Genomic DNA, 14955 nt, shown 5'->3' with positions numbered 1-14955 from the left:
GTCTCTTTGAAGAGTGTTGTGAAAATTCCTAACTCTTAAGTCATTAACAGAATGGCTCACTCCATTAAAATGCCATCTAACAGGTTTGTGGATCAGGAGTGTATTTATGTCTGTTTTGTGCCCATTAACTCTCTGTCTAAGACGGTGTGAAGTCTGTCCAATATACACAGCATCTGGGCATTGTTGGCCCATGATGGCACATAGGATGTTAGTTGAGGAACATGAGAATATGCCCATGATTCTGTGAATAATCTGTTTAGGTCCAGTGATGGTATCTCCAGAAAAGATATGTGGACAAAGCTAGCAGCAGGCTTTGTTGCAAGGAAAAGTCCAGTACTGGTTTTCCTGCAGTACAGACTGCGGCTGTTGGTGAGAATCCTCTAAGATCTTTTTTTTTCTGATTTGTCCACCTTGATTACTGTTTTTGGTTCTCTGTGCCTTAAATATTGAGTCTGTTCTGGTATGGCTATGGTCTGAAGAAGTGGGTCTGTCCCACAAAAGCTCATCACCTAATAAATTATTTTGTTAGTCTTTAAAGTGCTACTTGACTCCTTTTTTGTTTTGATCGTATATAGACTCGCACGGCTTTCTCTCTGTTGATGAAGATGTTGAACAGAATCCGTCCCCAAACTGATCCTGGCGGAACCACACTTGTTATGCCTTGCCAAAAGGTTCTATAGAGATCAGTTTTCAGACTGGTTCTGTTCAGTGTTAGTGAGGAAGAGATCAGTAGGAGCCCTGTATTAAACAGGTATCAAAACATTTTAAAGCAGAGTCTAAAACTGATTTGTATTAATAATAGTCTAAATGAGAAAGGGTACTTCTTTGTGATTACCTACTTAGGGCCTGATCCAAATCCCACCGAAATCAGTGGGGGTCTTTTCCATTGACTTTATTGGGCTTTGGACCAGTCCCTTACTGGCCTTTACAAAGTGTTTATTTGTTAACACTGAAAAAAAAGGGAGGAGGTATAGATTTTCGATAAAATTAAAAAATTGGGAGTAATCCATTATCAGGGAAAATACACGTACAAAACTAAAACAAAAAGGGATTTCAAGTTGTATCCCATTATGGAATGTACAAAGGCATACAGACTTACACGGCGATCTCTCTGTTACAAAGGCATATAACAAACTTGCATACAATAGGCCATTTCAGTAAACTATTACTGAATATTGTTTGAGTGCAGAATATAGCCCTTGCCAATTCCCCTAACCAATTTACACTTACTAAGAAGGAATTTCTAAAGTCTCAGCTTTTAGCATAACAATTAGCAGTTAGAGCTGTCTGACTCCTTTGTTTTGTCAACACTCGTTTCTTTACATAATTGTTTGTTTTCTTCTTCTTTCATCTTGTGTTGATTTATGATTTTTTCAGGCATCTTGTCTTTGGTCTGTGCTTCATTGGTGGAAATAGGATCTAAAACTACAATGGACTCTGCTTGATTTTCACTGTCAATAGCTTTTCTTGCAAATCCCAAGTAACTAGGTGACCTGGGAAGAAAAGCACAATAAATAAATCTACAAATAAAAGCAAAAATATATTTCAGTTAACAACATGAATGACCAAGACAGCTACATGGTACAGGCAATTTCACACCAGTGTAATAATCAGCTAATATACTAAACACACTATGAAGTAAAAAAGTAAACCAGGAAAAATTCAGTTATACAGCAGCAAACAAGAACTTTCAAATTATGAAGGAGAAAATCATTTTAAGTGACACTCTCTCTTCTGTAAACTCTTAGCTGGACCTTATGCTTTAGGTTAGGTTAGCTCAGCTCAGTCAGGGAGGTGGCAGTAAATAATTATCAGGGACCTTCACACCGGAGTCCTGTAGCAAAGTAGAGAGAATCTGGCTTCTTGTCCACATCTGCATTCTGCATCCTTGAAAAGGGTGAACACAGCCTCTGCTGTCCTAAAATCTGCCACATACAAGTCAAATTTTCAAGCGTCTGTCATTCTTAGTGCAGACTACTTTTGAAAATCCAGCCACGAGGAAGTCCTTAAAATGCAGAGTAACAGTCCCAGATTCCATAATTTTTGACGTGGGCTGATATTCTGATAGTTTGTTATGGGGAGATCCTCAGAGAAAAAATAATGTTGCGGGTGCTTGCCTAGTGAGACCACCACAACCCAAAATGCAAGGCCTTAGCTACTTTAGGGGGGTTTGCACCCATGCAGCTACATGCATGCAAGTCCCAAGTGTAGATGAACTACATCAGTGTAGAACTGGGAATGCACTGGTATAGCTTAGACTAAATGAGACTACAGACAGGGTCTTTACTGGGGCAACTGACCTACATGAGTGCAAAAATCCCTAACATAGATAATCCCTAGATTCACCAGCAAGTTGGTGGCTCTCCTCTCATAGAAGAACAAATGATACACAACTGCTGGGTTCATCTGCACATGCTTTCCAGGAGCCACTTTTGCCTTTCACCAATACAGTCAAAAATGCAGCATCTCCAAGCTGCCCATAAGTGAAAGTGAATATTGAAAGGAAAAACTAGAATCTGCAGATGGGAAAGAAGTTACTGTGAGGGGTCCATCTGTTATGATCTGCCCTCACTTGCGACTCTCCCACCAGAGACAGAAAGACAGCATGAAGAGAGGACACCTGGTTCAATCAACTGACACTCAAGTGCTGAGATTTCATGGGCTCCCAACTGATGGATGAAGATAGCAACATGAACTGATGCAAGCCAAGTCACAGAAATGGCAAGCTGCACTGAAGCTTTGTATTCTACACCCTCAGAGTGAAATTTCTGATCTGATTTATACAAGAGACTCACATGTTTTTCATCTACATTTAAAACAGCACATCCTTGTTGTATATAGTGAAATACCATGTTCAAGTGCCCTTCACAAGCATCACATCTAACAGAGAGAGCTGCAGGACAAATTAATTAAATTCTGAAATTGGCACAAATAGACACAGTTGAAGACTCAGTCAAAATACACAAAATTAACAGAAAATAACGCTTATTTTATGCAAATGCTGCCTCACTCGCTTATTTTTGCTGAAAATACAACGTGGGGTATTTTGAACATTATAGTGAATGAAACTTTTCAGAACAGTGTAACTACGAGAGGGTTATTTTAGAAAGTGCTACCTCTGAAAAGCTGATTGCCCAACACTATAAAAATGGTCAAAAGCCATAAATGCCACGTTCATTTTTATTTCACTTCAGCGGTAACTATCTTTCAAATCTCAACAGCTGGACTATTTAATACAATCTGGTGAATCAAAGTATAATTCTTCACTGGGCTCACAGCAGGGAGTCTGCATTAGTGTGTGGCAGGCATCCAACAACTGATGCACAGCCAAACACTCTGAAGTCTGTTTCACTTACAATAAAAATGGAAAAAACTGCAATCATATTTACCATCTCCACCAACAGAAAAACGGAAAATTTAAATCTGTCGATATAAAATAGTTTATTGGAGAGATTCAGTGATTAAGTCCGATGTTATATTTTCTAGTATAAAAGAAGAATTACTATTCACAGTTCATTTTACTAGTATTGCCTTCTTTGAGTCCTTTACGCAGCTACCCCAGTTTGCAAGGAGTGCTGCTAGGGAGTGTTATTGTTTAAATTATAAATCCCATTTATACATCTCACTGTAAACAGTTCAAACAGAGGTGAAATTTGGCATGATAAAGTTTCAGTCAAAGACTAAATATGAAGTCATTTTAAAGGGAAGAAAATTCAATGCTTTGTGAAAAAAATCAACTTTCTTTTTTGCCACAAAAGAGCCTGAGAGAACAATTAGTGCATAATATGGTTAACTGCCTTTATCACTATCACAACAAAACCAACTGACAGATATTTACTTCTAGCACTGTAGAAAGCTTCTTTCCATTCAGAATTTTATTTTCATGTCAAACTCAAATTATTAGCTGTGCAAATGTGTGTTGAAGACTGAAATATTCTGAGTTCATATTTACATAATAATAGTGCTTACTTCCACACACTGCATTTTTAAAAGCAAGTAAATGTTTTTATGATATGAGACCTAAATTCATTTTTAGGTGATAAACAGTAATAGAACTGACAGTCTAATATGACAGCTCCTATGTACTTCCAAGGAGGATTGCTTGTAATTGTAACCTAAAATACCCGCATTAACACCATGACACAAGCTAACAAAAGCAGTAAAACAAAGAGTTATGCCTGACTGTCCATCTGAGCCACTGTTGTTTTACAATGATTCTGACTTGGGGGCAGCTGCAGTATAACAGGACAAACGGAAGACCAGGTCTGTCTTTTTCTTTTGGTCACTAGTTCGCATTGTAACTTTAAGATTATTTAAATCTGGTTTTCTGTTAACAATATAATTTTGCTAAAGACACTAAAAGCCAAAGATTTCTAAATACGGCTAGACAGAAACTGGACCATTTACAAAACCACAAACCCAACAGGACAACATCAAGAGAGTAAAAGAACACGGCTCAAACATTCGTATTTTGATTCTACACTCTGATAACATTAAACACAAACATACACTAACTACGATTTCAGGATTTCCCTATTAATTTACCACGTTGATGCAAAAACCCATGAAAAGAGTGTGATTCTCAGCCAAAACTTAATATGGTTTGAAGCTTCATGATTCCTGTGAACCAGATTACCATCATACTGTGGAGGACTGCACCCTGTGCTACCTGGAAGCCAAACCTGTGACTCAGGTTTACTTCTGAGTGTGTAGCCATGATGGGCCAGAGAAACAAGCTGGGTGAAGTGATATGTTTTATCGTAGTGCTCCTCAACAGGTGTGCCATGAAGTGCCACTTAGTGTGCCTCAGAGGCACATGACAGGAGTGCCCTTCACTGCTCTGCACAGGCACCCCACTGCTTGGCGGGAGAAATGCATAATGGCAGCGGCTCTGGGTCAGCAGCAGCAGAGTCTTCAGCATCCAGTTAGAGTGGGGGAGGGGCTGAGGGTACCTGGCTCTGGGAGAGGGGGAAGGCACTGAGGTAGAGCAGTGGGGTTGGGGTGCCTGGCTCTGGAGAACGGGGAGGGAGAGGGGACTGGCTTATATATACTGAGCCTGCTGTGAAATTGTAACAAGTGCTGAAGTGCGCCACAAGGTGACAAACGTTGCTGAGCACTGTTTTATCAGACCCACTTTTGTTAGTGACAAGGAGAAAATTTCCAGCCACAAAGCATTTCTCAGATTTGGTTTATCGTTTCTTTGTCTAAGAAAACTCTTCTACAACCTCCCCACAGACCAAGGTGACATATGCTCCTCTACTAAAAAAAATAAGTAAATGGGCTTTATGCACAGAACTGAAGAGGGGGTAAGTGTGCCTGACATTTATCTTCTTCCATCCTCAGGTAGGTCACAAGGCTGCAGTGCAACTTTCCAGATAATACTACTCCAACCTGTGTGCCTCTTACAATTCCCTATAGTGGGGATTGGGCCAAATCAGAGATCAGTGACCTGCCTCTAGGTCCACCTCCAGTGACCCCTTTCTGCAGTAGGCTAATCAGAGCCAACCACATAAGCACCACAGTCTCCCTCTTCAGAGATCTGGCAGACGTCAGCAGGCAAGTAAATTCACCCTTGAGCATGATCTCAGCCATGGTGCAGAATTGTATATCAGAATATTTCAGAATCTATAGCAGAAAAGTGAATAAAATGTCAAATACTAAAGGCAAACATCTGTTATATCAGTACATAGAGATAATGAATTGTCAGAAAAACTTCTTTACATGCTCGCTCTTTTCAAATGTGAGTTTTGGAATGTAGAAATTGACTCCATGGACTAGTACACTGGTCCAATTGTTCTTTTTTCCTATCTCTGACAGTGGCCAACACCAGGAGAAAAAAACACTTCTAAGGGACAATCATGGAATACCTTGACCATACTGGAAGTTCTTTCCTAAACCTAGGCAAGTAGTAATTAGCTACAGGTTGAATTTCTCTAGTCCAGCAACATCTGTAATCTAGCATGATTTTAGTTAGCTGGGCAACCACTTATCATGGGTGTGGTCAAGTTTCCTGTAGTCCTATAAAGTTTGTTTACAGCCACCCTTTCTGGCTCTCAGCATTCTGCGCTATTATTTCGCTGTAATTTGCCCCCTAAATGTCTTCTAAGAGCCCCATCAGCAAAGGAAGTGTTGGTAACGTGCTAGACAATATTGACGTCCCATGGTCTGGCAAATTCTTCATTTGGTACCACTCAGGTCCTGAGTGCGCCGAACTAGAGAGGTTCAACTTGTACAAGGAACAAAACTGCATTTTCAGAAATGCTTCATAGTCAGCTATCACCCAGAACCATCGCCACTTTTATGCCTGTCATGTACCTGAATAATCAGTGAAAGTCAATGAAACTGAATGGTTTTAAATATTGTTTCAGTGTCAGTTAGTTATCTACTATAATTTAAGGTATTTTTATACATTACACACATAATATACACAGATGCGCCCAGACTCTATGTCAGTTACTTTTAAAACTATTTGTTAAAAATAAGAAGATTCTCAACTTCCAGAACATCCCACTGTCCTCATTTTGTTGTTCAAGCTTAATTGTCCATGTTCAACCTGCTCATGGAAAGCCTTTGTAGTTGTGCCTCGCTGAGGCTGACCTGTTTCCTGCAGCTTTGGTAGACAATTCAGTGGTACTAAGATTACAGCTGAGGGAAGGAGACTAAATCCTTTAATTGTATAAAATCATCAGATTAAACCTTCCCCTCTGCGTGGTTCATTCTGTTAACTGAGTCATCTACTGCCCTGGAAACAAATGTTTTACTAAGTATGGGGGGAAAAAATAAAAAAGGAAGAGCAAGACACACCTTTCCTTTCTATGTACACACCACAGGAGACCCGGGAACTCCCTCGACTTCCAACTGCTGAACAAAACATCACCTAGTCTCTCCTGAGGAATTGCCATTAAATTAGATTCCTGCTGGGATACATGTTTGGGAGGACATTTGTATGGGGAATTGTCCTAAAATTGAGCCAAGGCCCTCAGTTTCTGTTTTGTGAACCCAACCTTCTTTTGCCTTCCCCTAACTCATATGAACTGATTCCACACAAGCTTTTTGTAAAGTGCTGTACTGAAATTACTAAAATGATGGTCAAAAAACAAAGCATTTTCCTCTGAACTAATTTTTCCAGATTCTGAAACACAATCAATCTGTCTGTTCATTGGGTTGTTTGAGAACTGACTTACATCTACGCATGTGAAGCTCAGTTCTAGAATACAGGCTCAGCCTGAGGAGCACTTAGTTATATATGAATATTCCAATTACTTTATTGAAGTCAGTATATGTAAGCACTTATACACAAGTAACTTTGTGTGTCAAATGCCATTTCAGTCAATGAGTGAATTCTGGCCCCACTGAAGTCAACAGGAAAAATCTCATGTTCAGTGTGGTGCGAGTCTACTACTGTTCATAAATTATTCAAGTGTTTTATTGCAAGGGTGGGCCTTCACTAATGATATGGGCCCCTTATGCAATGGAACTGCTACCATGAGTATGAGCTGCTCTGTATGAGTACTGTTGTAGGACTGGGTCTTCAACATTAGCTAACCGTCGTTATGTAAAACCAAACAGGTGAAGATACAGACTAACATGGCAACCCCTCTGAGTCTTTAAGTACCACTCCAAACTATGGCCTACAGATGATGAACAATGAAACAAAAACAATACATCACACAGAACTAGTTAGATGATTTTTTGCTATGGACACTATAGATCTTTACATTCAAAGTTAGAGCAAACCAAAGAAAATGAAATTACATGAGAGGAGAGTTCCTGTAATTAGGGCATGTGTACTCTTGGAAGACAGAGTGCACTGCAGGTGGTCTGACAAACCACTGAAAACAATAATACAGGTCACACACCTTTGTCAGTGTTTAGAGAAATGTAAATAGTAATGAGATGGATAAAACCTCTTTTCTTGGGCAGAGAGAAGGACAGCAACAGTTAATTTGCCTATGTCTGTTAGCTTAGGCGTCTGCTCAAAGAAGAGCATTGTTTCTTACCAGGCTGGTTAACTAGGAACCCAGTCTGGGATGCTGCTTAGTTACAGGGTCAAGTTGTCAGCTACGTTCAGCAAAATGATTTTACCGAGACTTCGATCCACGTTCTAAAGCAACACACACCAGGGGCTGCTTCTGGCTGCAAACAACCACAAGGGACCAAAAATGCAGTTAGATATCAGTATGATGCAAGGCATCCTGGACATGTTCTCTTTTCTATTCAAGCCCAGCAGCACGGAGGGGGAACAAAACAAGAACCCTTCTCCATCTGTATTCTACTGGGGGCTCCTCCTTGACAATGGCTTTAGGACTGTTCCCTTCCCACCTGACCTCTCCCCCGTCAGGCCATTTTGCACTAACAGAACAGCACACTGCACTAGAGAACCAGGCCTACAGCATTTGTATTGATGTATTAACAGATAGATTAAACTTAAATGTGTCTTTTAGGTTCCCACAGAATAGGCAAGCTGCAAAATAAATTAAGCCTCCCATATGCTTTTATAGCACATAACAACTGTGACTGTTAACACAAGATCCTTTTCACTGTCAATTCACCACGCATTCTGCAAGACCTTGGGCCTGCAGTTATTTCATTTCCTTTCTTGCAAATGTAATTTCCACTTAGTCTGCTGGAATAAAAGGTAGACAAAAGGTGGTAGAAGTTGCAGAATTTTCTGATTAGGATTATCTGTTCAAAACAGTAAAAATCTATAGACTAACAATACAGCATTTCTTGGAAACTAGCTCACCTCTTCCAAATTGCTTCTGTATCAGGATATTGGTTAAAAAAGACAGCTACATTGTTGAGACCAAATTAACTGTTAAACACTTTAAATCAGAAAGATAAAGAGTAGGTATAGATCATCTTTCTATTAATGACACTTATTGAATATCTATCAGTGGAGGAAAATACACAATTGGAGAGAAAAAAATGCTTTTAAAAACTATAAGGCACAAAAAGGATATAAGGTTTTAATTAAAACAAAAACAAAACCACAAAGAGAAAGAGACAGAGAAAAAGATAAAAGCACCAACAAGAGACTAAAGCAAATACCAGTTCACAAAAAATATATCTGAACTGAATTTCCAGTTCATTTGTCCCAATTCACCCTTTTTAACGAAGCAATGGAGACCTATGAGAATAGACGTTCTTTCCCTACTGATAGAGCAGGAAATCAGAGGTTTAATTAACCATGATTATAATATTCTGCTGATCTGATTTGTCTCACCTATTTCCTTTTTCTTTAACAAACAGACTACCTGACAAACATCCTGGCAAGAGAACTAAAGCAAATCTGCGGACTAATTTCAAAAAGAGGTTTGCATTGTTATAAAACTGATCCTCAACCGGATCTCTCTGAAATGTATATTTCTGAAGCAGGATTAACTCTTTGATGCTTAAATGGCACTTTGAAGCTTCAGTCTGTTGTTCCAAAAGAATCCTCTGTTGTGCCCAAATAGTATCTGATTTTATATTTTCTTTTGGCATCTAAATCCTGTGACTTCCAGATAGTTCGACATTTCCATTTCCTGCTGATAAATGCTATTTTGAGAACTGAAACGGGATTGTGAAAATGTGCATTCCTTCTGACCCACTGGGGGCAAAACCCAAAACAAACACTTTTCAATTGGTGAGGCTTATGAGAGACTAATATTGGATTAACAAACTTTTTTTTTTTTTTTAAATCAGCACTAAACTGCCCAACTGCATCCCCTCTCCTTATAGTGAGCAGGAAAAAATATCTCAAGTGAAACATTCTCTATTTCTGAAAAAAGTTCCACTATGTTTTTGAAGCAAGAGAAGCTGGATATCTCTGGGCAGTACATTCTAAGGAAAGAAAAGCCTCGTTGTCATGCAAAGGTCAGTCTCCACGCAGGACTGAGCGATAACTGTTATGGGCAATAGCGTCCCCTGTAAGCTGTGAGCTTGTACGGCCACACAGGAGCAATTAATATGCACCCTGCTGATTAGCAGAGCACCCATGGGCAGCCTTTATGACTAGTGATGGTGCACATTCACACGACTCGATACACAACAAAATTTATTCTGCACATGAATGGAAAAAATTAAGAGAGCACGCTGAGGGGCAGTTACATATTGTGCATTTTCCTGACTGACCAAGTAATATAAATGGCATAAAAATATACTTCTGAAACAGGGTTGGCATTAACAGATGACTGAATGTCCATAAACAGCATTACTTACTGAAATGTAACCTTGGGACTTGTGCTTCCCTTCATCTGAAGAGACCCTTCGCCTGACTCAGGTGTTTTGGAGCTGAATTCTGCCTCCAGAGTTTTCTTGTCCAATGCTGTCTGCGCTGCAGTGGAGTCTAAACCTAACACTGGCATGGACTTGGATTCTGATGTGGCCAAGATTCCAGCTGGACCTGAAACCCAAAGAGAGATTAGCATTTTTGCTACCCCTGCTTGTATTGAATCACAGACCAGCTCACTGTAATTCCAGTCAATTAAGTTGGTCAAATCAGTTCCTGAAAGGGTGGCTTCCAGTTCATGGAAAGTGTTGAAATGCATTTCATTTAGAATCAGCCTCTCTTCTCTGTCTACAGTGTCAGAATGCCATGGGCTCACTCTGGCCAAGCCTACAATTCAAAAGAGTCCCAGGGGAATGACAGAACCCCAGCTGCCTTCTGAATTCACTCAGCTGAGAAGTAGGGCATGGTGAATATATTGAAGGTGTTAATGTTCCTCTTTGCTGCTATAAAAGGATATTTGAACAAAGCTTTACAAACTGACACAAGTACTTGTTCTTCAGAGAAAGTGAATACAAGATGGTGGCTGTAAGCAACCATTCCCATATTTTACACTAGTTTATGGAGTGCACCTTTGCAGGAAGCACAGAGAGGCAAAGTCAGTCCAAGGACTTCAGTAATGCTGTCAGAGCTCGGGAGCAGAAGGTTTACAAGGGTGGGAGGAGAGCGTGAAGACACACGTATACTAGAGAAAATCATGATGGCAGAGTGCAGCTGTTAAGGGGAAGAGGATCAGTCGGGAAGCAATTAGAGCCCTCCCAAACAACACTGGGTGAACCTGGAAAGGTCTTAAAGACAGAGCGATTTGGCATTTAAATAGCTTTAACACAAGTCCTATGAAACTCAAAAGTTGGACTACAAAGGGATCAAGCCAACTTACTGCTGCTGTCTTGCTCAGCTGTCACCTTCCTGTGCCGTAAAATTCTTTCTAACTCCGTTTCATGGCTGTCTGTTTCAAGGGATTTCAAGCTTCTAGAACTGGGGGATTTGTTGAGTGTTCCCTGTAATAAGGAAGATACATAGAAACTCTTCAGAACAGGTCTCCCAACACTGTAGAGAAGTTGAACAAGTGAAACAGGTACTGGAGATGGTAAATGTTACCATTTTAGATTAAGTAACCATTCTGATTGGTCAGCATTATGAACCAGGAGCTACAGATTCTAACATGTTTGCAGAATCCCTCCAGGACACTGGACAGGTCACTTGACCTCTTTACTTCAATTTACCTACCAGGAAAATTGTGAGAGAACCACAATCACCTATCTTACAGAGAGTCTGAGAGATTTAGTGGTCCATAATCAGCCCAGGAGGAGGCCCCTGGGAGTGCAAAAGTCCATCTGAGGGGAAACCTGAAGGGACCAGGGCTGTCAAAAAAGGGAGTAGTGCTGGCAAGGGAAAGATTATGTCTAAATAATTTAACACATCCCCTGAACAGAATCTCTCCTCTGTCCCCCTTTTGGGACAGTCCTGGTCTCCTGCAGGCTTCCCCACAGATGGAATCCCTGACACCAAGCTAAGAATGTCTTTTCCTGGTGAATCCCATTCCTCAGCAAGGAGTCAGGGTAGCTCTGAATAGCTGAATCTGGCAGAGTATTTCTAAAGCATGATGTATATGTGAAGGATACATTACTGGAACTAAATCAACTATTTACATGAATTCTAAAACATCTCCCTGCTAAATCTGTGAGGATCTTAACAAGATTATACAAGAGGAATATCTTGTTAGTTAAAAAAAAACCCATCTCTATTAGCTGAAAGCCAAAGAAACACATTTCATCGTCTGCTATAGTACAAAACAAAAAAGCAGTCAAGTTGCACTTTAAAGACTAACAAAATAATTTATTAGGTGAGCTTTTGTGGGACAGACCCACCTGTTCAGACCATAGCCAGACCAGAACAGACTCAATATTTAAGGCACAGAGAACCAAAAACAGTAATCAAGGTGGACAAATCAGAAAAAAAAATGACCAAGGTGAGCAAATCAGAGAGTAGAGGGGCAGAAGGGGGGGGGGGGGTCAAGAATTTGCATACTTGGCTTAATCTAATTCTTGACCCCCCCACCCTTCTGCCCCTCTACTCTCTGATTTGCTCACCTTGATCATTTTTTTTTCTGATTTGTCCACCTTGATTACTGTTTTTGGTTCTCTGTGCCTTAAATATTGAGTCTGTTCTGGTATGGCTATGGTCTGAACAGGTGGGTCTGTCCCACAAAAGCTCACCTAATAAATTATTTTGTTAGTCTTTAAAGTGCAACTTGACTGCTTTTTTGTTTTGATAGTATATAGATTAGCATGGCTTCCTCTCTGTTACCACTGAAGGTGTTAATGTCTCTCTTTTCTGCTACGAAAGGATTTCTAAATAATATTTTAAACCCATTCTAAACTAGCCTTGGTTATAGCAGCTTCATTTAATTTACAAAAAGAAACACCCACTCTACTCACAAATCTCTGGGGCTCAGCAGAAACTCAAGTATTTCTTTAGGCTCAGCTGTGTCTTCTGGTAGCAGTGTCAGATGTCTGGTTACAGGTTCCTTTCACAGATAGTTAATGCTACCTTATAAGGAGACCGGCATTTTTGTAGCCTCTGGCTTAGGCCAAAAGGCAGTGTCTTATTTTACAGCCCTCCTAAGAAAAATCCTTCCTAAGCTGAAACCACTAAAAAAACATTGCCACTGGAATGTTAACTGGCACAAAGCACGCTCAGCATGTTCCTCCAGTCTGTATGGAGTTACATGGTCACCTTGTCGAATATCAAATTGACTGTAAAATCACCCTAATGGTTTACAAATGGAGCTCAAAATTTGGGACATGTATTTATTGCTGTCTCTCTCTGAACTTCACCATTGTTTGTGACCTGTGTGAAGTCTGTTTGCCAGAAATTGCAGAAGACCCGTGAGAGACCCTCACGGCATGTTTTCAGCAGTATATCCCAGCTCTGCTCAGATCAGGCTAGGTCCAAAATGCAGCACCAAAAAAATTTCAAAATCTTATTATTAAAACCTTATATAGCCAGACTGAACCTTTCACACATTCTTGGACCTGATTCTCAGGAGGTGGTGGATGCACTCCAGGGGAGTTGTGAGAAATCTAAGACAATGGCACATGAAGAGGACATAGGGCTCATGTGAATTAAAGCAGCAATGTGTATTGATTCACTGCCAAACTGTGTTACGTGTGGAAATTAGTTGTCAAAAATGACTACTAAAGTTTGGTAGTGTAATCTCATTCCTCACAACTTTGCACGCATGTACATGTGACAAAAGAGGATACAAGAACATAACTATGCACATCACTACAGTATCTCAGAGCCTCATGCAGAGGCTGCATCTACACTATGAGATAATACTGATTTTAAGTCAGCTGGGTTTTTCCAAGTGCCTGTCCTCACTGTAAATCAGATCAGCTCAATTTATGGAGCACTAAAATCAACATCATATCAAAATCTAAAATCATAGTAACCTGATGAGTGTAGCATTCAGTTCAAATTTAAAATTCCAAGTGAAGGATAGTGAAGAAACACCATGTCTTTAAATTGAATTCATTAGCCTCCAGACATGACCCGTGTGTACCCCACAATGCCCCACAGTTCTCCGCTCTGGCCTCTTACATCTCCACCCCTCTCAGGTGCAGAGGAATTAGGCAACAGAAAGACCATTTCAATTCAGCACCTGGAAGCCCCTGGCTGTAGGGTGATGAGAGGCTGAAAAAATCTCCTTTTTGATTTGCTAGTAGCCTAGCGGTTGGGGTCTGTGGTTCTGAGTATACCCCTGCTAGCTGCCTTTTTTTTTTCTGCGCTGCTTGGCGCCAGCTGCTGCCTCCCCATCGCACCATGTGGCAGGTAGGCTGTGAGTGGGGCAGGGCGGGGTCATGCTTTTCTGGTAGGATGAGAAACTTCTTTTCAGCTGTTCACATGTTGTCCTGCCCCCCACATCCCCTCCATTCCCTTCCCAAGAGGTGCCACACATTCTGCAACTTTCCCTTGCCCACATCATGTGGAAACTAGTTTGAGTGGGGTCGTGCTTGGACGAGAAACTTCTTTTTGCCTGCTTACATTTTGTCCTGAGTCTCACATCTCCTCCTTTCCCAGGCACCATACAATCTGGAACTCTTCCACACCCAGCCGCATCATGTGGCTTGACCCTGAACCAATGAAATGACATGCTGTACAAGGTGCCAGGCAGCTTGCGCTCAGCAAGGGTCACGATTTTCAGGGGCTGGCTGTAACTGGGATTCTATTAGCCGCCAAGGGGATGTCTCCCTCAGCAGTCACAATTTCCGCGGCTGGCTGTAGTCTGGGCTCTTTTAGGCAGCCAGGGGAAGTCTCCTTCAGCAGTCATGATTTTCGGTCAATGGAATGAAATATTTTGTCACTACAGTGGCTGTCTTTTCAGACCAATTTTTTATATGGGCTTTACCAAAGGCCAACAGGGCTGGCTTCAGTCGGGGGTCTTTTAGCCTCTGGGGGGAAGTCTCTCTCGGAGGTCATGATTTAAGGGTGTGGCTGTAGTCTGGGTTCTCTTAGGTGGCCAGAGGAGGGCTCCCTCAGTGCTCATGATTTTCGGGGCTGGCTATAGTTAACGGTCTTTTATCTGCCTGGAGGATGTCTCCCTCAGCAGATGCTATTTTCGGTCAATGGAAGAAAATACTTGGTCACTAGAGGGGCTGTCCTCTCAGCCCAAATTTTTT

The 14955-nt window shown here is 40.9% G+C and overlaps 1 protein-coding gene across 1 annotated transcript in view; it reads right to left on the bottom strand.

Annotated features, from left to right (window-relative positions):
* Positions 1–506: 506 nt before the first annotated feature.
* The window catches only part of SHTN1 (shootin 1), a 111974-nt gene continuing 97525 nt past the window's right edge, over positions 507–14955 (bottom strand). Inside the window, exons 15-17 of the mRNA XM_074999805.1 lie at positions 11151–11271; positions 10204–10387; positions 507–1493 (exon numbers count right to left, since the gene is read on the bottom strand). Coding sequence (XP_074855906.1) covers positions 1271–1493; positions 10204–10387; positions 11151–11271 — 528 coding nt within the window. The 3' untranslated portion in view covers positions 507–1270. The remainder of the gene's footprint in view (positions 1494–10203; positions 10388–11150; positions 11272–14955) is intronic.

The sequence above is a fragment of the Carettochelys insculpta genome, chromosome 7 (genome assembly GCF_033958435.1).
Source record: "Carettochelys insculpta isolate YL-2023 chromosome 7, ASM3395843v1, whole genome shotgun sequence".
Lineage (NCBI taxonomy): Eukaryota > Metazoa > Chordata > Testudines > Carettochelyidae > Carettochelys > Carettochelys insculpta.
This window is presented reverse-complemented; position numbering and strand designations above follow the sequence as displayed.